Raw genomic sequence first — 25954 nt, 5'->3', positions numbered from 1 at the left:
AAGGTATATCACGTCCACTGCTTTCCCCACAACCACAGAGCCAGTCACCTCTTCATAGAAAGCAATCAGGTTGGTCAGGCATGACTTTCCTTTGATGAATCCATATTGACTGTTCCTGATCACCTTCCTCTCTTCCAAGTGCCTCATCACTTCACAAGACTGTTCTTGAGAGCAAGAAGCCCTATTTGTAATTGAACATGAATTTGGACAAGTTTGTAGGAACAAGCCTCTTATCAGAGATAGGGTGGATTACTTACTAGGTCTTATCCATCTCACCTTCTCTTCATAATAGAGGGGGGAGAGAAAAATGTCCTCAGAATGGTAATTTGAAATAACCACATTCAAGTTTTTCTGGATTTTTACAGCAGAGGGGAGGGGGGAGAGAAAGAGAGTGTGTGTATATAGAGAGAAGAGAACATGCACATACTGGTATAAACAAGTTCAGATGCCATCTATAGTTAATTTTAAATCAGCCATGCTGGCACTAGGTGTCATGCACTGCACCAGATATTTGTTATTGTAAATAGTAACATCTCCCCTTTTGGATCAAAAACTACTGCCTCTACTCATAATACAAATATAAAATGGCAGCATTCTTTCTCAGTCAATAAGCATTTGAAGAGATGTCATCTTAACCCATTTATTGTTTATGCACAATATGGTCAGAATCTGGCGTTCGTGAACTATTCAAAAACAGTGGGTCACTTCATTTGTTTTACCTTCATGTTTAAATGTAATTTTCACAACACTATCAAAAGCAAAGTTTATCTTCAAGACAATTAGCATTGAGTTTGTAAAAAAGATAACATAGCATAATCTAGAATACTTGCATTAACAAGCTCCATTTTTCCTACTGGTGACCGATATTAGCATGTGAAAAATATAAAAAATCTTCCTGGAAAAGGTGAACTTAAAACAACAAGATACTTTAAAGCCACTGCTACAATGTTTAGCAGCTGGGTTGTGGGGAAGGCACTAGTTTACTGAACTGAGGTAAAGGCATATAGATCTGTGTTGTTAGTCTTCTGTGCATACACAGTTAATTCCAATAAAGTGTCAAGGGTGTAGTAAAATGTATCAATGCACATATCCACAACCTAGAAATATGAAAAGTCTCAGAACTTCTGGTGTCTTTACTGCCCCAGCTTTTGAAGTGAGATAAACTTCTTTCCTCACTAGCTAAAGAAAGTTATGTTTTAATGTAAGCTGTCCAACCTTGCATGACTATAGGCCAGAAGGCATTTAGTCTATTCCCCAAAGTCTATCCTTTGCAAATAGACTAGTCATGGAAGCATCCTTTTAACAAGGAAAAAAAAATTTTAAAGTCACTCTTGTTTTATAGAGAAAATTATACCTGCATTGCACTATTAGTAAGTCACAGTGTAAAGTAATATCACTCAGTAACTGCTATTTCCATTGAGGACTTTGATAAAAACTGAATTTGTATATACTTTCCACTGTCAATTCAGTTTAAAGAGCTCTATACTTATACATTAATCAAAATGACATGTTTGAGTCTCTGATTTATCTGTTTCACAGTATGAATACCAGAACGACATATGTTCTTGTTTAAGTGCTAGTATAAATTAGACAAATAGGTTGAACAAAACAGGAAATCCACTTTGTGGAATTTAGTAAATTGCTACTGTTAAATGCTATTTATTCATAGCATTCAGTCATCTTCTAGTAAAAACAAAATGTTCGCTACAGACACTCTTACATGCCTTACTAAAAAAAATTGGTTTTACAACTTTGTAATAAGGGCAATGTGGTAACTTATCCGTTTGTCCTTGTTGCTATGCTGATATATGGGTCTTCGCGTGTGCTTCTTGAACCTCCTTGACCATCAGAATTCTGGTCAACATCTGCTCCATCACATCCACTTTCACAGGCTGAGCAGAGTACCAGATAGGACTGTTTGGTGCCACGACTGGTTCAGGGACCAGATAGAAGGCATCACTTGGCCCTTTGGCACCTTGGGGGCTATAAGAAAAGTTTGAATTATACCAAGCAACACACTACTTAGTTTATACTTCTTTTAAGAGTAAAATTAGTATTGAATTTCTTATTTACTATGTAATAAGACATATTTGCTCCCACATATAAAAAGTTGCTAGCTTTAGACATTCCTATTTGAATTAGCAGTGGTCCACTCTTGTCAAACTCAGACTGGAAGAGGTGTTTGTTGAAGGGTGAAGCCCAAGTATTAATGAGGGACGTCAATTTATATAAAAAAATCTTTCCCTGTGAACTGCTAAAGTTGTTATAGCTACTATGATGAAAGGTTTTAAAGCCATCAAACGTTTTAAACTAGTGTATAAAATAAGTTCTTAGAGCCTTACCATTTAAAGCAATAGAAGTCATACAGTTTTATGGGGCACTGCAAAGGGTTGTCTGGGTTTTCAAGTTGTTCCACATAAATCTCATCTGCAAATCCAAAAGAGGCAAATAGTGTGCAATAAATTCACAATACATAATTTAGTTTCAATAAAGTATTTTTACAGATAAACGTTTTTGGTGAACGGCACTATTTTAAACAGTCTGATTTCAGGGTGGCTCCTTTAAATAAAATGTTTTTACAGTAGCTGAATATTTCCATAATAAGCAGGCCCTTATTGTAGTATGGAGAAATATTGCTCTTGCTACTATCTGGCCTAATTTGTGCATAAATCACTGACAGCCAATCTGGTACATTGTACCAACAGATAAATGTTAGCCATACTGATCTTCGATACGCACAGTTGTATCATAGGAAACAGAGCGTGATGCTCATGCAACAGTAAAGTACTTCCTGCAGACAGTGGCAGCTCAAAATATGTAGGTATAAAAATGTATACTTGCTAAATAAAAGATAAGTTATATAGCTGACCTAAAAATATAAGGACTTAACCTAATATAAACAAATGAACTATTCATGTAAAAAGTAAGGCTATTTACCAGTGATGAGTTTTCCGAATATATCACGTGAAATCCTAGCCCCAATGAAGTCAATGACAAACATCCTATTGAGTTCAATGGGGGTCCTGATTTAATTCATTGTGTCTGCAGAACCCCATCATAGGGGTTGCAGATCTAGCCTAAGGCAGTCTAACTATTAGGGGCATAGGTGTAGTTCCCTGAAGATCCACTAAAAAAATCAGTGACTGTATGAATGATTGCTTCCTAATTACTTGATTTTGCAAAGCCTTTTTAAAAAAATTATATGCACTTTTTGGGGCTAAAACATTTTTAAATGCTTGGCAAAATTGTATAAAAGATAGAACTTTTCCCTTGCAACCAGCTCAGTGATGGCTCCAGGAGCTGGATCACATGGCTGATGCCATTTCACTAGCCTAGTGAATGTCTGGGGATCATGGAAGGGACTATATGTGTAAACGGGAAAATCCTGTTGCACGTCTTGGTGGGCAGTGTTTAACTTCCACTGGAGAAGTAAAGAAAGTGTCATTCCCCAAACTGGTGGAGGTAGAAAGGAGATGAGGGGGAGAAAGAGAAGAGGTGATACTGTCAACCTTTCTAAGAACTCCAAATCCTCCATTCTTTTAAGTAAACCTTATACAGTTTCCTTGGATGAAATCCTATTTATTTGTAAACTATATATATATATTTTTTAAAGTTGATTAGACCCTCTAGAAGAGAAACTATGGCCTCCATTCAGCAATTTGGGAGTAGCTGCAACCCTGTTACTCAAACTCATTTTCACGAAGAACCTGAAATGCTTAAACTTAAGAGGTTAGCAGTCTTTACTGTAGTAAAGCCGATGCAGACTATTTATATTAAAGTAGTAATAAGAGGCCTCAATCAGCATTACAAACAGAAAAATGTGGGTCCCTGCCTCAGTGTAAGGCAAGCTGTAACAAGTGACCATCAAGCAACCTGAAATAAATGCTAATAAGATCACATGGTAACACAGGGAAGCTCTGCAAGTTATTCCCACAAAGCATATAATAGGGTGCCTCTAACTTTTGCAACATAAAGTGTTATGGAAAGCCACGCTGTTCAATACTTGCAGAAAGTGACCCAAAGGAATAAAATATGCATCCAGTCTTTCTGGAGACCAACTCTATTCAGAAAAGTTATAGCAACCAGTGTTTAATGCTCTTGTAGAATCTGAATGTACCCTCTCATTCTGTAATTTAGGAATCATGTCAAGAGTTCATCTGCACAAGTACAGTCCTCCCAGTGGAGGACTTCAGTCGTATGCAAGGTCTTGGAAAAAATTTTGAAAGAGAAAGTAGTTAAGGACATCAAGGTTAACAGTAACATGGTTTTACAAAAGGTAGATTATGCCAGACCAACCTGACCTTTTTTGAGAAGATAACAGATTTTTTAGACAAAGGGAATGCAGTGGATCTAATTTACCTATATTTCAGTAAGGCATTTGATATGGTTCCACATGGGGAATTATTAAATTGGAAAAGATGGGGATTAATATGAAAATTGGAAGGTGGATAAGGAACTGGCTAAAGGGAGACTACAATGAATCATACTGAAAGGTGTACTGACAGGCTGAAGGGAGGTTACTAGTGGAGTTCCTCAGGGATCAGTTTTGGGACCAATCTTATTTAACCTTTTTATTACTGACGTTGGCACAAAAAGTTGGAGTGTGCTAAGAAAGTTTGCAGATGACACAAATTTGGGAAGTATTGCTAATACAGAGAAAGACCAGGATATCATACAAGATGTGAATGACCTTGTAAATTGGAGTAATAGAAATAAAATGAAATTTAATAGTGAGAAGTGCAAGGTCATGCACTTAGGGACTAACAACAAGAACTTTTGCTATAAGCTGGGGACACATCAGTTGGAAGTGACAGAGGAGAAGGACCTGGGCGTATTAGTTGATCACAGAATGACTGAGAGTCACCAATGTGATGTGGCTGTGAAAAAAGTTAATGCAGTCCTAGGATGCATCAGGTGAGGTATTTCCAGTAGAGTAAGCAAGATGTTAGTACTGTTATACAAAGTGTTGGTCAGACCTCATCTGGAATAGTGTGTGCAGTTCTGGTCTCCCATGTTTAAGAAAGATGAATTCAAACTGGAACAGGTGCAGAGAAGGGCTACTAGGGCTTGGTCTACACTTACCTCCGCGATTCAGCGGCAGTCGACAGGAGTTACGCAAAGTACGCAAAGAACTTGTGTAACTCCCGTCGACTGCTGTGCTTCTCTTCTGCACGCCATCCTCACTGCACTGCACCGACGGGAACGATGAAGCTCTACGCCACTTGCAGGGGTGGATTAACAACATTGATTTCTGGATCGACTGAGCGGGTCTTCACTGACCACTCAGTTGATCCAGATAAGTCGATCTGATGGCAGCAACTTTGCTGCCGTCAGTGTGGACATAGCCTAGGATGATCAGAGGAATGGAAAACCTGCCTTATGAGAGGGGACTTGTTGAATTGTTTAGCCAACCAAAAGAAGGCTGACAGGAGATATGATTGCTCTCTATAAATATATCAGAGGAATAAATACCAGGGAAAGAGAGGAGTTCAGCACCAATGTGGACACAAGAACAAATGGATATAAACTGGCCATCAGGAAGTTTAAACTTGAAATTAGACAAAGATGCCTAACCATCAGGGGAGTGAAGTTCTGGAACAGTCTTCCAAGGGGAGCAAGAAACCTAGCTGGCTTCAAGACTGAACTTGATCAGTTTATGGAGGAGAGGAAGGTATGATGGGACAGCCCAATTTAACAATTGACTGATCTTTGACTACTAGTTGTGAATATGCCCAATGGGCTGTGATGGGATGTTAGATGGGGTAGGCTCTGAGTTACTAAAGAGAATTCTTTCCAGAGGTCTGACTGGTGAGTCTTGCGCACATGCTCAGGGTTTAAAAAGTGTAAATGTTTAAATGGTAATCAGTTGTTTTTAAGAACGTTTAAATGAATTTAATTAAACTACTTTTTACATCCCTAAACTGATCACCATATTTGAGTCGGGAAGGAATTTTCCCCCAGGGCAGATTGGCATAGGCCCTGTGGGTTTTTCACCTTCCTCTGCAGCATGGGGCATGGGTCACTTGTTGGTGGATTCTCTGTACCTTGAAGTCTTTAAATCATTATTTGAGGACTTCAATAACTTAGTCTTAAGTCAGGGGTCTATTACAGGAGTGGGTGGGTGAATTTCTGTGGCCTGCATTGTGCAGGATGTCAGACAAGATGGTCATAATGGTCCCTTCTGACCTTATAGTCTATGAATATGTAGGGTAGACCTGTAATAACTGGAAAATGAAACCAAGCACTTAACAGTTTAGAACACAGAATGAGTAGTAGTTTGTTAAACTTCCAAATAGGCTATTTCCATGGTTCCCAAATCATTTTGGAAAACACCTAGGACCATAACCTGCCAATAAGCTGGAGACAAAAATCCTCTCTCCTACCGAACGTCAATGTGAGCTTTGCACACTGATTGATGACGGTATAGTTTCAAGGAGAGAAACACACAGTTTGGAGAGCAGATATACTCTACCATGGCAGAGGTGTGTGCATGTGTTTGCAAATTCAGAGGGGTTAAGGAAGCAAGGAAATGGCCAAAGCATTTTGAGCATAACTGCTCTAAAATATAGATAGTGCACCTGTAAAGCAAACCATATGTTTGGGTTTCTAAAAGAGACACCTATTAAAAAAAGATGGAAAAGACCAACATAGAAGGAAAGAAGAGAAAGGAAAAAAGGGAGACAGTTTTAATAAAAACGTAGCAAAATTTCCTATCTCCAAAAACATGAAAGCTGGAATTTTTAAGAATATCTGAAGCAGAGATAGGCCTGCACTAATTAATTTAAGTGGGTGCAGAGTTAGGTCAATGCTGAATGCATTTGAGGAGCCCAACCTACATGTGCATCACTAGAGATGGGGAATACAATCTAAAACACCAATCCTGAGATTGACTGCACAGGCAGACCTCTGCTTCCCTACAGAACCCTGTGAACTTAAATGGGGCTCTGCAACGTAGCAGGGGTTCACCTACACAGATCTCTCTGCAGGAACAGGGTCTAAACATATATGTACACTAATAGTGGTGCTCAGACTCCAAACAAATTGCCAAGAAGTCTGTCTTGTCAAGTCCTTCACAATCTTAGTGGCAAGTGACACTAAGTTTAAAGGTTAATATTCTAGTCTAATGAGTTCAAACCTTTTCGTCCTCCCAGAATCTGTGCATAAAGCCTCAGCAATCGTATTGTAGAACATTTGTCCTTTCCAATGCCTGTATTTTTCCTGGTTTGCTTCAGTATTTTGGAAAAGGCCAGCTTTGCATGCTGCTCCACAGTTTTCAATATGAAATACCTACACACATACGAAGAAGAGAGAAAAACAATTATAACTCAATTTTAAAGAGAGAGAAATAGTTGGCAGCCAGGGCTGAGTAACTTGATTTATTTTTTTTAACATGAGCAGAAATATTTTTAAAAGCTTTCCGGAGTCTTGATAAAAAGTATAGCTTTGGACTGTGGGCCAAATTCTTATGTTAAACCTATGTAAACCCAGAATAATTGCATTAATTAGTATTGTTTTATGGCACAGCGAGAAATCAGAATCTAATCTTACCTGTTCAAAGCCACATTCTGACTTCAGCTATTTATTTGAGCTCCTCTAGACCCCATATCAAATTTCAGCAAGTTCACTTCTAGTCACATTGTGCCAAAACCAGAAGTGAGGACAGAGAACTGAAACATTCCTTAAGATCTCACTATGCAGGTGTTTCCTTTTGGAAGTTACTCTGTGGACTTGAACCTGGAAGTAACTTTGCTGGGACTATTCATGATGCTATTTAATTCCAATCTGATTAAAATCATTACACACAAATTCATTTTAACTATAAAAAGAGTAATGCTGTCTTTTATAAGATTGCAAAAGAGAGTTTATGTACTCTCTGTTTTTGGCAAAACATTTAAGTCTCTATATTCCCCAATATTTGGATACATCTTGTAATTAATGTTAATATTGCTTTGTGTTTTTGTTGATTCTGGTGCAGAAAGAAGACTTAAAAATGTAGGAATGGGATTTCTTTAACTACAGCAGCAGATGAAAAATACAAAACTTGCTTGCACAGAACAGAGATGATTTTCTTTATTAAAAAAGGCAGCCCCCCCCCCCCACACACACACACACACACACACACACACATTTTAAAAGAGGATATTATTTATCAGCTAATTTTAAAGGCAAGTCAAATCCAGACCAACATGATTTGAAATACTTTAAAATCTTTAGTAAATGTTTGTTAATGCTTTTGTCAATGCACATCCTAAAGAGTCAGAGATCATCTTGTAATATAATTGAGCACAAATAATGTGTGGCCAGAAAAAAAATCACTGATTTAATGTCCATCTTATAAATAACTTCAGAATATTTAGTTTTATACAGACAAAGAATATATTTATACAAAGGAAGAATTAGTCAACATGTATGATAGGTTGGAAACAAGAAGTCCTATTTTTAGAAAGTTAAACTCCAATTAGAGATGAACAAATTTTCCAAAGGATGATTGTCATGCGGGCTGGCTTGAGTGGGGGGGCATTTAGTATATTGGGTGACATCAGTATGGCAGAATCATAATAATCCATGTGGGATATGCCATGTCAGGTACTGTTAGGAAGGTTATAATGTGCTAAGTAAGATAATACTTATGTTCATGTGTGATATTTGAAATGGAAGTTATAGATGTATTTGAGATATCTGTATTTCAAATTGTTCTGCCTGGGCAACACCCCAGATAGGAAGGCTGCAGAACAATGGCCTGCATAATGGCCCATTAAGGCATTCCCAGGTGCAAGGGGCCCTGAGGGAGAGGCCAGCATCACCACTGAGTCACCAGAACCTGCTTACGTGACTCTGGACTCCATTGCAGGCAGCCTACCTGATGAAGCATCAGGACTGTCCCATGTGACTATGGACCCCAGGCACACCAGAGGAGTCACCAGGATTGGCCCATGTGACTATGGACTCCATTTTGGGTCTTGTGACTGCCCACAGGCCGCATGGCCGGAGGAGGGGGTTTATAAGATCAAACCAGATAAACCATTTTGTCTTTGTTCCTGTCCAGTCTGCAGACATACACCTATCTCTGGACCAATTCATCTTGCAACTGAACCGAAGGACTTAGACCCATCCAGGTACTGGATGTGAACCAGAGAGAACTACACAAGCCTGCAAATCCACATTTCTTCCAGAAACCTGAAGTATATGGACTTTTAATCATTTGTATATCTGTGATTTACTTTAACCCTTTAACATTTCTTTCGTGGTTTATTCCTTTCTTTTTACAATAAACCTTTAGTTTAGACACTAAAGGATTGGCTGACAGCGTGGTATTTTAGGTAAGATCCAAACTTATATTGATCTGGTGCTGTGGCTGACCCCTTGGGGTCAGAGGGAACCTTTTTAGCAAAGAGCAGAGAGTTTAAGTAACTGGTCTCTTTGCTGGACCTACTGCAGATTTGGGAGCCTGGAGCTGAAATGCAGTGAAGGGGGCAGTAGGCATTTGTGGACTGGCTTCGTGATATCCAGTGTGGGGTAATCAGAAGCAGTTCGTGGCTGGTTGGGAAGCCGGGCTTCAGTGTCACCCACCAGCGTGGGGAGAATCTGCTCTCCTTTTGCAGCCTGTCCTGACCTTGGCATTATCAGTTGGCAACCCTGGGCACGGGTCGTATCACAATGATATACTACAATACCAATATAATTAAGTAAATTAAAATTCTAAATTATATGACGGGGTAAGCAAGTGGTGGAGGGAAGAGGAGGGACAGAAGTATAATAGCTCAAGACACTAATGAATAATATATTACCTTCCAATTGTGGCTTATTTGCAATGGATACATAATTTGCTTGGTGTTTAAAATGGGGCTTTCATTGGAAACAAAATTAAAGGATGTTCAGAAACTGACAGCACATACAAAAAAAACAGTACCACATTCTTAAAAATTTACATAAGCAGCATATAGAGATTGTATCTTATAAGACTTATTACTGAGTCCTGCAGTAGTTTTCATATGAATATTGTCTGTAGCTGTGAAAATAACCAACCTGATAGTTGTAAAGAAAGTAATATAAAAAAAGAGAATGAATTATATAAGTTATGAAAAGAGGTTGTGTCTTTCAGTACTTAGCTTGTGAAAAATGGGATATGGATAATCAGGGAAAATAAATCTAACTACTACTCCCAACATGCTCCCCATTCTTTAGTTCACCATATGCGCTAGACATCAAGAGAGAATGAGAATTCGAGCAAAGTATAAATGGCAAGGTTTTGGCAAGCATTAAAGTATATTTACGGATTCATCAGTTTGGTATGCAGGGAATAAGAGTTTGGCAACCTATTTTCAGCATGTTACAAAAACTAAACTAGTTGGTAGGCTACAGGGACTCAGACATGAAAGACTTTTATACAAAACATTCTTACTTAGTGTTGAAATACATCAGTGTGAACAGGAGAGTAGCAGGAGAATGTGCTCCAAGTTGTTTGCAGTCCCATAACATTTCCTCCATGATACAACTAGACAGAACATACCCTGGAAAACAAATACTGACACAAATAAGTTCATGCCAGAACATACTTGTCAAGTACAGACTTCATTCCCCCCAACCTGAAGCAATTACTCACCAGCAACCGTACACCATACAAGAAGAACACTAACCCAGGAACATACCCCTGCAACAAACCCCGTTGCCAGCTCTGCCCACACATCAGCTCTAGTGACACCATCACAGATCCTAACCACATCAGCCACACCATAAGGAGCTCATTCACCTACACATCTACTAATGTAACATATGCCATCATGTGCCAGCAATGCCCCTCTGCCATGTACATTGGCCAAACTGGACTGTCACTACGCAAAAGAATAAATGGACACAAATCAGACATAAAAAATAACAACATCCATAAACCAGTCGGAGAGCATTTCAATCTCCCAGGACACTCTGTAGCTGACTTGAAAGTTGCCATATTTAAAAAAAAACTTCAAAAACAGACTTCAGAGAGAAACTGCAGAACTGAAACTCATCTGCAAACTTGACACAATCAAACTGGGTCTAAAGAGGGACTTGGAATGGTTATCCCACTACAAGAAGGAATTGTCACTGTTCACACATTCTCACCTTCTGATCAACAGTTGTGAATAGGCCTCATCTACTCTAACTGAATGGACTTTGCTTATACCTAACTTCCCCATTGTTCCTTACCCTTGGATGTGTATACATATACACCCCGTACCTGATTTCTATTCCTTACATCTGACGAAGTGGGTTACAGCCCACAAAAGCTTATGCCTGCAGAAATTAAATTTGTTAGTCTTTAAAGTGCTACAGGACTCTCGTTGTTTTTATTCCCCCCCCAATGTTTCTTCACTTACCAAAGGGGCTCACTCTAGGATACCATCCTTTCATCACTTCATGAAGTCTTTCCAAAAACTTCACATAGTAAAGATCAGCAAAAATGTTGTCAATTCGGTCATTGTCAAACATATACTATGAATAAAAAAAGAAAGGGATGTGGGTAGGATTATAACTGAAACAAAAGCTTTGTTTTACTATGCCTCATTCTATAACTAAGGGTATGCCTACACTAGAAACCTAAGTTGACCTATATTAGGTCAACTTATAGCCACTGCATTAATTATTGTGGTGGTTCGTGTCCACACTACCCTCCTTGGGTCAGTGGTGCTTATCCCCACCAGGAGAGCTTCCACCAACCTACCAGGGGCAGTGTGAAGAGCTGAGAGCCCGGTCACTGAGCTCCGCTAGCAGCTCCCTGCTGGAAGCCTGGCTGCCCCCCAGGCTCCCGGTGAGCAGCATCCCCCTCTGTTCTCCATGGGGAGCGGAAGAAGTCACTGGATCATCTCCCTTCCTCATTCCCTGCTGGGGGCAGCTGCTCAGGGCTTCTCACCCCCAGGGAGCATGGTCCAGCTGCCCCAGATTCTCGGCCCGCCCCTCCGCTGCAAGAAGCCAGGCAGCCTTGTCAATTTTACAGCTTATTGAGCCGTGAAATTGACAAGGCTGCCAGGGCTTCTGGTCCCAGCTCCCAGGTCTGAGGGGAGTCCTCTTCAGGGAAGAGAGGGGGCAGCAGGGCTCTAACTACCAGACTTTCTTGTCAATTTCTCAGCTCCCACCATGAAACTGACAAGACAGCCAATAGCCCATGTAAGGAACACAGTGTCTACCTGGGAGGAAGGCTGTAGTGTAGACACTGGCATAAATAGGTTGACATAAATTGTCTTATGTCAACCTAACTGTGTAGTGTAGACCAGTCCTTCGTTAGTTAACCTCTGTGTGACTCAATTATAAAATGGCTTGGAATATAAATGTTACAAAAAACAGGACTCACTCAGTACAGAAGAACAGGAACATGAATAAATCTCCATCATTTCACACTTACCTTTTCCCTACTGGATTGGGGTAGCATGTTGGAATTTAAATGATTCATTGTGAAAAAAATAATAATCCCACGTTTTAAATGAATCATTGACAAAATTCTAATGACTAATGCATGATAGAGCAACTTCCCCAAACTAGAATATTTTTTAAAACTAGATTTTTAGTTTGTTCTGTTTAAATTATTACAGGGGAAAACAAGAAAAGTCTCTCTTCCACCAAAGTACTCTCTCTCAATAATGCTCGAGACACACACATATGCATCAGCTAACTCCATTTACACAAGTCATCTGAACAAGAATAAACTGGAAAGTGAGTTTTGAAAGCACAGTCAATTCAGAAACACTTCAAGAATATAAAGTTCATTAGTCCTATTGATTTGGTATCAGCAACACAGGTATGTAAGATTTCTTGGAAGAGGGTTCAATTTACTATCACTGGCCTTGTCTACATTAATAAAATATCTATATTCTAACCGTTCAGCTGACAGTTGTTAACGCTGTACGTGCACCGGACCCCTATCTATTTTATAGGCTAAATCATACTCCACAGTAAGTTCCCTTAACATCAAACCTTGAAGGTTGGCCTAAATAAGAAGCTGTGGGTTCCCCCAACTACAGTAGAATCTCAGAGTTACGAGCACCAGAGTTACAAACTGACCAGTCAACCACACACTTCATTTGGAACCAGAAGTACACAATCAGGCAGCAGCAGTGGCAAAAAAAAAAAAAAGGGCAGCAGCAAATACAGTACAGTACTATGTTAAACATAATCTACTAAAAAAAATGAAGGGAAAGCAGCATTTTTCTTCTGCATAGTAATGTTTCAAAGCTGTATTAAGTCAATCTACACTTTTGAAAGAGCAACCATAACGTTTTGTTCAGTTATGGACAACCTCCAATCCCGAGGTGTTTGTATCTCTGAGGTTCTGCTGTATTTTGGATCTCATCATGAAAGCTTTAGTATGCTGAGTATTGAGTAATCCTACTATGCCTGAAAAAGCCTAGTTCGTGCACACCCTCATCCCCACACACATACTTCCAACTCCCCCACCTTCAGGTTAAAAATTAAAAGCTTCCACTGTTTAATCCTATATTTTAACAAACTGATTTATGGGACTGGGCAGAACACATTACATTCTGCATTAGTGACACTGTTTCAGGAAAGAGAATATATGTTTTTTTTAAACTTGGCATGAGTAGCTGCAATCAGTTCTCTGAGCTTTTTTTTGGCAACTCGCTCTCCTGGGTTATGTATGTCCTGAAGGAAAAAAAAGGCACTTTTCATGTAAGATCTAGTTTTCTGTGTATAGTAAGAGTCCCTACAGTCATTCAACTGCATTTTATGTTTACCTTTTGAATACAAAGAAATAAATAATACAACATGTCTGCTTCATAAGAGGAACCATCTTGCTTTCTAGCTTCTTTGGTCATTAGGCACAGCCCGTAATTCAGTTCTGCTATTGGCACTGAAAGGACATCTTCCCTAAAAGTTACTCGTTTTCTTCCTAGAATGTGAAAAAAGCATATTTAAACCAGATTATTTCCCCCCCATTATTTGTCAAACTAGCATAAACCTTTCGTCTCTCTAACACATATGGGATTTCACTGAAACGGAAATCTTTCATGGTTTTTTGATGCTGAGAAGTTTGGGGTTTTATAAGTGACAAACCACTGCATAACCAAGCATTCTGCTAGAAAACAACTCTGGTACCATCTCTGGAAACTGCTATGGGATGAAATATTCTGAATGAGCAAATTGCTTAATACTGAGAATGCTTTTGGATGGTACTTAATTCTGAAAACTTGCACTAAGCTTACAACTAAGGCCCAGTGTAACGGCATTGTGTTTTTTATTAAATCATAACAGCTTCAGGGATAAATGTTGGAATTTCACCAAAAATCAGCATATGCATGGTTGCTGAGTTCCTTCCCCTGTTGAACTGCTGCAATTTTTCCAACAGCAGAAAGCAGGAATCCCAGCTTCCACCTCCCAGCTGAGGCAGCAGCTGCTCATGGGGGGTTAGTGGGCTGGTCCCATCACAGGGAGGGCAGGTAAATGGCAGGCCAATTCCACTCTGGGGATTGGGCATGGCAGGTCGGAGTAGAGTGTCTCTCACCACACAGCGCCATCCATCCATCCCAGCTCTGGCCCTCCTCACACACATGCTCATGCTCCAAGAGGCAAATCCTTGTCTCAGCTCCTGCTGTGTCATCCTGGGCTTGCTGGGGAGTGTGCTGGGCCAAGGTCTCCTAATCCTCATGCATTATCAGTGCCTCCCATTTCCCCGCTGGCCAGACAGGAAGTAGCAGTGGCAGTCTGGGCCAGACAGCTGGCACCACATGATGAGACACCCCAGCCTTCAACCCCGAATAGCTGAATTAGTTCAATACTGTGATTTTCCCAACAGAGGGGAAGCAGAAGCAGGAATGCCTCCTTCTGCCTCCCCGCTGTTGCAAAAATTCATGGTATTGCGCTAATCTCACAATTTCCATGCAGTCTGTGAAATCGTGATTTACACAGGGCCTTACTTATAACTAAAGGCCTAATTCTGCAACCCTTAATCATGTATTTCAATGGGATTACTTGTGGAGAAAGATACTATTGAACAAATCAGGCCCTGAATCTTCAGATGACATATAAGAACATCTCTTTTCCAGTAAATGGTGAAAAGTAAGTTAAAAATCATACTTCCAAATCCCTGAGGGTTTTTTCCAGCATCTTTCCATACATCCTCATTTTTTGTGTGTGTCCAATTCTTCCAGAAATTAGCTCCTTCTTCTGGTTTGAGTTTGGAAAGAAGATGTAAATCAGTCTGTCTCTGCAAGTTTGGCAGTGATTGAGAATCCTGTGTAACCAGAGGGGAAAAAAAATTAAGACAGCCATCTGAAGAAAAAAAAAAGTTTGGTATCAGACCAAAAAAAAGAGTGTAACCTTAAGTGTATGCTGATATTGTACTTACTAGTATTTAAGGTCTCTCAGCATTTCCATTATACATTGAATAATCTCAGCAGCTTTACAACCTGTTTTTAGATATTCAAAACAAGATTTCTATCTGGCAATACTGACGCCTTGTTTCAAGTGTTTTTGGCCACTATTTTTAAAAATATTTTGTCAGCATTTAGAGAAGTTTATTTAAGTTTTGAAGACAGAGAAAGGGTTTTTAGAAGTTGATGTCTATAGATTTAAAGGTTTGCTATTTTGGAACAGTTATTTAATCTGCGTCATAACACCACATTGAACAAAAGCCAAATACTGAAGCATGTGCAGGACATTGCGCTTAGGAAGTAGGCCCTGTTATGCACAGACAGGGACCCTTGTTTTACAAATTCCAGGCAAGTGATTTCAAGCCAATCTATTTTCTTTCAATTTATGAAGATACATTTTTAAAAGGGCCCATCTCAAGGCTTTGTGCACTCTGCCGTTATTTCATCTTGTAGAATTTGTATAATCCATAACCCAATCATCTTCATCTGTTCACAAAAACAGCAGTCTCCAAACAAAATCTAATACCTTAAAACATATCCCTTGCCACCTCCCTGTATCAAAACCCGCAGAAGACAGACAGGCCTCACAGCATGCCCTGAAGAACAAATTAGAGATATTTTTAACCAAAGGCAGTAGGGAGAGTGAGCTGCAAAACCAATGAACCCACAATGGGAATGCTGAAGTAGGCATTCTTTTAAATTATGGATTCTTGATCTCAAGTGCCTCCTCTAACTACATATTTGCCAGCATTGCACAGAGAGGCAGTCCCTCAGGTAGGCAAGTCTCAGGCCATTTTGCATAATAGTAATTGGTTACAGCAACAAACTTTAAAGATCTGAGTAGTCTGGAACCCAGCAACCTAAGAAAGAGTTCCTCTTTATACCCAGCCACAGCTATCTAAGAGCATTCCAGGTGATCTTGTTAGTTCTTGGAGTTTAATTCTGCAGAACTAGCAGCAGAGTTCTCAGCAGATGGTCTTCACCTTTGGAACTCATTCCAAAGCATAAATGTCTGACAGCCTTCAGGGCACATGCTGAAAGCACTCATATTTTGGTTTTAGTACTTGATAAAGTTTTCATTTTTGTTATTATAGGAGTTGCTATCAGAAGCCCCATCTTTAGGTTGGGAAACGCTTTATATTATCCATTTTGTTACTGATGCACATGATAAAATTTGTTTTCCCCCTTTTTCTTGAGAAGTCTGAGGCAATTACATACAAAAAGTCAATTACTCACAAACTAGGAAATGCCAGATGTATTGTTGCCTCAGAAACCTTAGTTCTGCCCCCACTTCAAATATCCGTTATACTATTATGTAACTAAGCACACAAGGGGGGGCAGAACTAAAGTTATGGAGGCTACCATATATCTGGCATTTCTCAGCTTTTGAGTGCTTGACTTTGCAACCTAAATAATGGTTTTTAATATAGCTTTTGTGGGCAATATTATAGATTAAAGGTGTCAGTAGCATTGCATTTTTTATTTTGTATCACATTGCTTGCCAAGGCAATGAATACTCTAGAAGTTAAGAAAGATTATTCTAAAAACTTATATTTTTGTAACAAAGAAAATTCAGCCTCCAGATCAAGAACAATCCAATTGTCTCAGTTTTATTATGATTACCCACTGCAGACATACAATATGGTCCTCTAAATAGTGGGCTACTTTATCAATATATATTCTTTAATGTTGCCTTTTACTTAAGCTTTATTCTGGGGAGTGGGAAGAGTGAGATTGCAAAATAATCCTTTTATAAAGAAGATACTGTTCCAATTTCAATACAGTTTAGATTGTTGTAGCTTTAGAATAAATTTACCAAGAGAGTCAGTCCATGAGTCAGGAAGGAAATGGAGGCCAGATTTAAAGAGGAAACAGCTCACAGAGGAAGAAAGGGCCCAGTGAAAAGGGTGACAAGTAAAAATGTAACCCATAACTAGAGAGGGTCACGGCAAGAGTACAGAGATAAAGTGAGTGAGAACTATTGTAAATGAAGCAGGAATCAAAGAGATTTAGAGTGAAATTGAGTTCATAGGAATATGTATAAAAGGACTACTTGAAATGGATGGAGAGATATGAAAAGCCACAATGAAGTGTAAGCCTTCTTATTAAGGGATCTTAATGGTAAGAAGGAAGATACAGATTGGGGAAGGGTAGTATGAACTCTTCTCCCAATCTGCAAGGAGAAAACAATGAAAATGAAAGGAAGGGGCTGAAAAAGAAGTCTGAAAAGTAGAAGAATTTCTCCCTCATGACCACAACAGGAGAAAAGAAGAGAAACAACTTTCCTAACCTTTACTTACCTCACTTCGGTGCTCTCCCCCGCCCTGTCTGATCTTTAATAACTAGCTAGCACATTTAGAGTTAACTGAACATGCTTGCTATTTACTGCTTCAGTTTCTCCTCTTTGCTATTTGGAAGAGGTAATTCTTTCAACTTGCTGTTATATTAATTTCCAGGAGACCGGTAGAACCACCTAATACTGCTTGGAAGAGTGACAAATCAGGTGCTATTTTTGACGCCATTGTCTGAGGAACCTGCAGGAGCAGCAGTAGAGTGAAACAAATGATGATCTTTGAGGAACAGGTACTTGTTAAGTAACGTGAAATTATATAGTTCAATAATCATCTCCATTAACTACTGAAAAATACCACTGCACATTAAGAGACCGCAATGTACGGCTGCAAAGAATACTTACAACTTACTGGTGCAACACAGTTCACTTTAACATACAGTAGTTAAGGAAGGATCCTCAGGCAACATCAAAAAGTTGATTCAGAAATCTTTTATGTGCATAGGAGTCTCAAAATAGTTGTTTGTGTAGCTACAGTGATCTCTTGAAAAATAAAACAAGATCCTATTAAGGGAAGCTTACTAGTATCACTAATAAATTTGTAGAGACATAACACCAGATAACTCAGATTCACTTGTCTCTTTTTTCATTTGATCTTGCTACCTTTAATAGGGTATTGTTGGGTTAAAACAATTTTTTTAAATGTACAGAAATATTTTTTTGTAAACATTTAAATACGTGGACTGAAACAGATTACAATTTCAATTTACTTTTTACCATATATGTTGGTTACTTTTTGCCTCTAAACTAGAGCAAAATGAGACTCTAGGGTAAGTTTCTGCTTGAAGACAAGAGCCACATGGTAAGGGAAAGTAAGAGATGATTCATTGTAAGGAAGGTGGCAGCAGACGGAGCCAGACTACTGTGGGAGATGCAGCACTGGTTTAAATCTATGTATTTTCCACCAATCTTTATGTTTTGTACCTGCACATTAAGTTACAAACACAATGAATTAATTTTTCCCCATTGCTCAGGAGGGACACACTTAGGAAGGGAAGGCAATACACAATCTGCCTTTTCTCTCTCTGCATCAACCTTGTGCCATATAAAGGGGCCCAGGTTTCTATTTTGTGCCATACCTGGTGAATTGGATTATTTAATCCCTGAATTACTGTTTTAGTAGGACTGCAGTGCTGGACCTAAATGGTGAAAAAAAAAAATCAGTCCAAGAATCTCATACTCTAAAAAACTGACTCTAGGCACAAGTGTTTATATAATATGAAACAAATATTAGATGCAAATATTTTAAGTGTTTACAATATCCTGAGTGGGATGAGATTCAATAGATTCCAACATGGGAGTCCAAGGTTCCTTCACACTCAGTATAGTTGTAATGCACCAAGTTTTAGTAACATACATGGATCGTGGGTAAAGAAAGACCCTCTCTAGATATCAAACCCCATCATGAGGCTACACAACAAGGAGAAATGAGTGAAGTGGCATGGCTGTTCCTGGAGGAGTGGGCTGTTTATGGTGGGCTACCCAATCTGCATTTCTGCAGATCCAATCCCACATAGGTAATCTGAAGGTGCAGCAGATGCTAGACTAGCCCATAAATAAGGAATAGGGAGGTGGTTGTTCTGAAACCTCCTTGCTAGTTGAGGGAAATTCCATCTCCTTCACCCCCAGTTTAGTCCCCCCGTTAGTGCCCAATTATTTTAGTTGTCTGAGAAGAGTAAAGTTCACACTGCATGTTCAGTATGCATTCATACAGAACATAAGCAAGGTGTGTTGATGCAAGTTAATCCTTATTCAAATATATTCAATATTAGTTCGAGATTACAGAGGGGGGAGAGAGATTTTCAGAGGCACAAATCAAAATCGGGTGCCAAACTCTCACTAAAACTCCATGGGGACTGGGCATCAAATTACCTTTTGTGCCTTTGTAAATTTCCCCCTTAGACTTTGGGCATTCATTATTCTTAGTGTACATTCACAGCCTGTACTCAGTGGAAGCCATAAGTACTCAGTAAGAAAGAGGAAAACACAGTATCTATAAAAAAAATGTGGGAAGGAAGAGCTGGGTACTACTGGCCTGTCAGACTCATATGTATCACAGTCAAAATTATTTGAGTATGTCAATATGTGAAAGTTTGGAATGATAATGTTTAATGACCACTAGAACAGAAGTTTGTTAATATAGCTATGTAAAATATAACAGACTGACTTAGTACGTAAAAGAAAAAGGGTGGTAAATACACTTGTATTTCAGCAAGTCATTTAAAACTGTATTACGATAAAGTAAATGGATAAATACCAAGTAAATAAAAATATCACATCTTAGATTAGAAATGGATTGAGAAACAGGAAACAGAAAAGTCCTATCTGGCAAGATCTCCAAACGGTAAACTATGATGTGGTTATTACTGAGACCCAGATCTGATCTAAAGGAAAGAATCCAACCCTACCACTCAAACATTACTTCATGATTCCACACAATATGGATCACTCATTCTATACAACCAGGCTTCTGCTTCTAGAATGAGGAAAGAGTAATTCTCTCTTGTGTAACCTCCAAACCTGGCAAGCAGATTTTTAACCTTCACGATACTGAGGTACAACTTTAAAAAAAAAAAAAAAAAAAAAGAGAGAGAGAGAGAGAGAGAGAGAGAGAGAGAGAGAGAGAGAGAGAGAGAGAGAGATCAGGTTATACAATTCTTAACACTTAAAAGGAGAGGTCTGGGTTTCTCTTTCAGACTAATAATATTTATATTCTTTATTATTAGTCTCACCATTGTGCCTAGCTGATTTCATTGCTACACTGGTGTATCCCTCTGCAATCCCCTTATTTATTTTTATTTAGAACTTTTTTAGAATATCAGAACTTTTGGATGCTACAATAAAAAAAAAAAATTAGGACTATCAACCACTACTATTACAGTCCATTTCTGTCTCAAGACAATGCTATTATAGTCTCACGCTTTCAGGACTACATTCAGCTACATTTTAAGGGGGAGAAAGGAGACAAAGTTTAAGACAAATATAGTTGGTTACTGTTGTTCACTCAGTCAGCTAAATTTATGTCTGTAAACAAATATTTTGTGGTAATTTTGCCAAAAAAAAAAAAAAAAGACAAGCTTTCTCCTTACAACATATCTATAGTGAAACAGGACTTTTAGTTAAAGGACACACTGGTTTTGGCCAAGTTACTTCACATTATATATTATGTAATTATTGCTTTTCAGTACAGTTCATACCAGAACAAAGTTAATAGAGAGGTAGAATTAAAAAGCTAAACAGGTACACTTCAAAGTTTTGGACAAATATGCTCTGGGTGGTGTAAAGAGGTTTATCTTTTTACATGATAATATCCTATCAAATAGGAAAGTTTAATGATTAGAGTACATTATACAATGATACATAAGAAAAGCTAACTTTTTGCAATGTTTAATATTGTAATATTTGAAGTCAGTACAGTACTGAATTATATACTTATTAAGCTCTTCAGGAAGTTTTCATGCATGTATATTTTATGCAGATGAAAGACAGCTAAAACTTCAGACCCCAGCTATCTTGGCCTCAAAACATAATCCCCCATGAACTCATCTTCCCCTGAGATGGAGTTAATATGAATTATAAGAAACCCAGTCAATAACAGCTTGGAGAAGCAGAAAGGACTGGACACAGAGAAGTCACAAACACATAGATCCCACTACAGAGCTTCATATTAGTGCTTACCTGCACCTGTTGTTCATCCCAGTATTCAGATGATTGATACATCCTCTTTCCATTCTGTACAGCAAGAGGAAAGTGCCTATTTCCATTCTTATTTACATACTGCACTGGAAAGCAGGGTGTGCTAGGAACAGGACTCTCCTGAATACTCTTTCTAACTTCTGAAACAGCTTGAATATTATCCTTGCTTTCTTCTAACCTAATGCTTGTCATATTCATAGCCATTTCACCAATCTGAATAATACCACAGGCATCCCGATAAACTGGGGTATTCACCATATTCTGAGCTTCAGGGCAAATTGCAGGAGTAGGACAAATAGTCCATGATTCTACGTCAGGCAATTGTCCATTTGTTTCTGTAGCAGGTGCAAGTCCATACAGTTGATTGCTATCTACTGTTAGCAGTTCCTGTTGAAGAGAATTGTAAGCCTGTTGTTGGGTATGCCTAGGCATTGTTAGTACAGTAATAGGTATATTCTGCAGTGAACCTTGACTATTAGCATAATTCTCTTCTACTGGCATGTCAATTTTCCTTTTCTTCATAGGTTGAGAAATACATGACAGTCTTATTTCACGTTCAGAGGTTAAGGTATTAAATTGCCCTGCAGGGGCAGGCTGAGTCTCTATCTGCAGTTGTACCTGTTTGACCAAATTATTTTGCTGCATTTCTATTTGATGGCCTGGTTGAGGCGGTGTGTGGTACATTTGAATATGTTGCTGCTCTAGTGGACCACAGTAGCTTAGTGCTGGATGTTGGAGAGGAGACGTAATGGGATGCACCAACTCTAGCAGAGGCCCTGCTACATCAGTGTTTTCCATGTATAGATAATGATTTCCTTGGTATACCGAGATCGGAGAACTCACAAACTGCTGTACTTCTTCTGGCCCTTGACTACTTAATGAGTCTAGAAACACTTTCATGTGATGTTGAGGTATTGAATGAGTTTTCATACTTTGGTGATCTTCATAGTGGATGGAATGATACATCCTTTTGAGAACTGAAAAAAAATCATGCAAATAACATATGTTTAGAGCAACTATAGAAGAGTAGAAAGCAACATTCTCTGACACTCACCTAAACTAGTTTGGTTGCTCTTCATTCAGTAGACATACTGAATTCCCAACAACATTAATGAGCATTACTGCATGTTTGGACTAGGTACCTATATATTGAGTTAATTTCGCCATGGATGTTCTAAAGAGGAATAATTCACAAACTCCTCAAACCCCTGAAGGGATGACAGCCCAGCTGTGCTTAGCTACTTTCCTATGCACATTGCTCCCTGTAAGCTTTTGCTACTTTATATCTGTGTCAGAGAATATGAACTCAGAAAACAGCTGAAATTTAGTGCCCGATTGCCCTATGGACATCCACATAGAACCCCCGTAAAATCAACGGAGGCCTGTGCGCATGGATCTAGACAAATCCACTAAACAGTAGATGGACCAAGTCCCATTAATTTTATATAGCCCAGCAAAAGAAGCTGTCAGCAGGAACCCTGTTTAGTTACTGCCCCTGGCTGTTTTTGAAGCAGGGACCCAAAGATTAAAGGCTCCCTATATCATTGCCATTTCCTTAGTTATCTGATATCTGCAATAAAAGAAGTACCAGACAGATATTCCTAAATCAGTGGGCTTTAGTCAAAATTAACTGTTTAAACAGGTTGTTCAGCTACAATGTTATCAAATCGACTTTGCTCTTAAGAGAGGTAACATCTTTCATTGGACCGGACAGAGCTCGTCTCAGGTCTTAAGAGGCATGTAGCTGGTTTTATTTTCCATATAGTTTTCAGTGAGACTCCCACACGGTTCCTGCCCTGACGCTGTCATTTTATATGTAGAATGGGTGGGCGGGATTGCCCCACCCCCGGTTTTATCTTGTCAAGAAGCAAAAATATATAGCTGCACTTCTGAGACCGCCCAAGCACCCTCCTGTCTGCAGTGTGAACGCGGTGCCTGGTTTCCCGCCAGGCCGGCCTTCAACCACTGCACGCTCGAAACGCTTTGGGCACAGAGGTGAGCGTGGTTTTGCTTCCCCTCGGGTGATAGAGCCAAACGGCGGGGTCAGTCCCCCGGGGCTTAGAGACGCAGCAGCTCCCCGCGTGGGTGCCAAGCTTTGCCACCCAACGTTTACACAGCCCGGGATCCATGATTCGAGCCGGAGGGGCTGCTCAATCAGCGCGGACATCTGCGCAGCTCGCAGCGCAGCGCCTCCAGCCCGGCTGCCGCGCCGCGCAACAGCGGCTGCAGATTATGCCCCGACCCCGTCAAAGCTCACCTCGCCGAAGGGCCCCGGGCCCGGCAGCCCCAGGACTCGCAGCCCCCGCGGGAGAGATGAGAGGCGGAGGAAGGAGGACAAAGGGGCTGGGGGTGGGGTGGAAGGAGCCTGAAGAGGGGCTGGGGCCGAGGGGCGCGGTGAGGCGGGGGCAGGCGAAGGCAGCGAGAGGCGGAGGAGGGCGAGCGGCGCGGGTGGAGCTGGGGCGGCCGGGCCCCGCTGCACCGCGCCCCGTGCACGTTACCTCTGGGGCAGGGGCTGTTCGCGGCCGACGCCAGCTCCGAGCCGCCCTCGCCGGGCTTGGTCTCTCTGGGGCAGCCTCGCCCTCACGCACCCGCCGCAGCCCGGCTGGGGAAGGAGAGCCCTTCCCCCTCCTCCGCCTGCTGCCGCCGCCGCGGCTGAGCGGCGACAAGCAAGGGGCAGGTGCTTCTTCGTGCGCGCGACTGGCCGAGAAGGGGTGTGCATGTGCCTCGGGCGGCTGAGGGGTGTGCGCCAGTGCGGGTGTGCGTGCCTTACGCTGGGTGTGTAATGCCCGCCTCGAGCAGGCTGTCACACAGGTGTGCGTGCCTCGAGTAGGGTGTGCAGTGCACGCCTCGGGCGGGGTGTGCACGCAGGTGTGCGTGCCTCGGGCAGGGTGTGCAGGCAGTGGTGCGTACCTGGGGCCCTGTGCAAAGAGGTGCTGGTATAAATCTATCTGGACATTTTCTCATTAAAAGTCTCCTTTGTTATTTGCATAAAATCTCTCTCCTTCCGCTGGTCCAAACAGCTTTTCATCACCCATCCCAGCTAGTGCCACTCTGGAGCTGGATGCACAAGAGCCTCCTGGGTGCCACAGGAGCCAGGGCACAGGCCTGGGAGTTCTAGCTAGCTTCTTCTGACTGGCCTTTCAGGCATCTGCGAGAAGAATCATTATTGTCACTGCCTGCCCAAAGTGTGACTCACAACTGCCTTAAGCTTAGGTTGTGTTTAACAAAGAGGAACTATAGGTCTAAAAGAGCAATGTAGCAGCCTGGATACTCCAACCAAAATGGAGTATTGCATACTAGGACCTATAGTCCTTGTGAGTCTTATTCGTATATGAAAAGTTAAGACAGCTGTGATGTCTGAAAAAAAAATGTGCATCTTTGTGTTCCTGAAAAGTTGTCACATCCTTGGAGGCCAAGTCAGATGCCCAGGCTTCTGCCATGTTCTACAGTGTAGTTAACTGGACCAATGAGCAAGGGAAGAGGACAGACAGAGGGAGAACATTTCCTTTTTGGCTTCCCTGAAATAAAAGAGCAGGTAGCACAGGTGGAGTTCAGAACACAGAAAAAGAAAGGTAGTTCAAACATCTCCTACAGGATGGTAGAGATTAAAGCATTTTTAGCACTGGGTAGGGTAGTGACCATGAAGCATTTTAATCTCTACCACTTACGTTTTGGGCAAAGCTGTGTGAGGTCTGTGTATATGTGTCAGGTCTGTGCTAAAGAAAAGGATGACTCTCTTCATCCTAATAATTAGAACCCCCTGATCCTAATAATTAGAACCCTGAATTGTGAACACATTGTAGTGAAGTGAGCTAGAAGCCAATCAGTGCTGCAACTGGTTCACCCCTCTCCACACCATTTTCAACAGTCTTGACATTGTGTGGGAGGTGCTATTCCTGGCACCAGATGTCTGTCAAATGGCAGTGTTCAACTTTAGAAATCGTAGATAAGTATTTCTCTTGGGCTGTAATAGAAAAGCAGATGGGAGTTAGGAGCCTAAATACCTTTGTGGACCTGCACCATAGTAAATAGTGATGTGATGACTTCTTCAAGATGTTTATTCCAGAGCTATAACCAGGGTGGTGCAACCAGGACAGCCGCTGCCCAGGGCACAAAGCCTCAGAGGCAGAAAAATGGGGCGGCGTATGGGAGGCACGTAGGGTCACATACCTCCACCCCAGATTTCTGCCTTCCATTTAGCACAGAAGTTTTCAAATTGTGGAGTGCACGCCTCACAGTCTGAAAACCATCACCTCCTGCCAGGAACCCGGCACCAGCTGGCAATGCCGTCTATAGGCGGGCAGGAGCTGGCTCCAGAGGGTGGCACTGGGATCCTTTGAGAGAGAGGCAAGAGCGCGTCAGGGGCACAGATCAGAGCTGTGCCGCCCACCCTGCCTGAGTAGCGCCCGGCTGTGCAGAGGCAGCCCGGCTTGAGGAGCAGGACAGGGAGGGCTGCTGGGCAGCCAGCCTCCACCCCAGCTCCCACAGCATGGACAGCCAGCGACCCTGAGGGGGCTGGGCAGCTCCCACCAGCTTCCGATCTGCCAGT

At 40.9% G+C, this 25954-nt stretch overlaps 1 protein-coding gene across 3 annotated transcripts; it reads right to left on the bottom strand.

The window, feature by feature from the left end:
• Positions 1–257: 257 nt before the first annotated feature.
• Positions 258–24084, bottom strand: LOC137163899 (transcriptional regulator QRICH1-like). Of its 3 annotated transcripts, none has more exons than XM_067564352.1 (10): positions 23663–24084; positions 21388–22382; positions 18789–18848; positions 15064–15220; positions 13725–13879; positions 11355–11469; positions 10403–10511; positions 7136–7287; positions 2343–2427; positions 258–1983 (listed from the first exon to the last, which is right to left on the bottom strand). In XM_067564352.1, exons 2-10 carry the CDS (start codon positions 22369–22371, stop codon positions 1797–1799), a joined length of 2004 nt encoding a protein of 667 aa, XP_067420453.1. In that variant the 5' UTR covers positions 22372–22382; positions 23663–24084; the 3' UTR covers positions 258–1796. The 3 variants fall into 3 exon arrangements, with proteins under 3 accessions (XP_067420453.1, XP_067420452.1, XP_067420454.1); XM_067564351.1 differs by having other exon boundaries at positions 23904–24073; XM_067564353.1 differs by lacking the exon at positions 18789–18848 and having other exon boundaries at positions 23904–24072.
• Between the last annotated feature and the right edge of the window lie 1870 nt (positions 24085–25954).

This window comes from Emydura macquarii, unplaced genomic scaffold, assembly GCF_026122565.2.
Source record: "Emydura macquarii macquarii isolate MOO-44397 ecotype Brisbane River unplaced genomic scaffold, CSIRO-AGI_Emac_v2 contig_2636, whole genome shotgun sequence".
Classification (NCBI taxonomy): domain Eukaryota; kingdom Metazoa; phylum Chordata; order Testudines; family Chelidae; genus Emydura; species Emydura macquarii.
The sequence above is the reverse complement of the archived record's forward strand: the minus strand, read 5'-3'. Positions and strand labels throughout refer to the sequence as shown.

What these genes read in the sequence shown, in the direction of transcription:
- LOC137163899 (XM_067564352.1), bottom strand. Translation starts at nt 22,371, where the DNA reads ATGTATCATTCCATCCACTATGAAGATCACCAAAGTATGAAAACTCAT. An exon ending in GGGATGAACAACAGGTGCAG is followed by an intron (nt 18,849 to 21,387) that starts GTAAGCACTAAT and finishes TTCACCATTTAG; the next exon opens with GTCCAGCACTGCAGTCCTAC. An exon ending in TCCTAGAGTGAGCCCCTTTG is followed by an intron (nt 10,512 to 11,354) that starts GTAAGTGAAGAA and finishes TTTGTTTTCCAG; the next exon opens with GGTATGTTCTGTCTAGTTGT.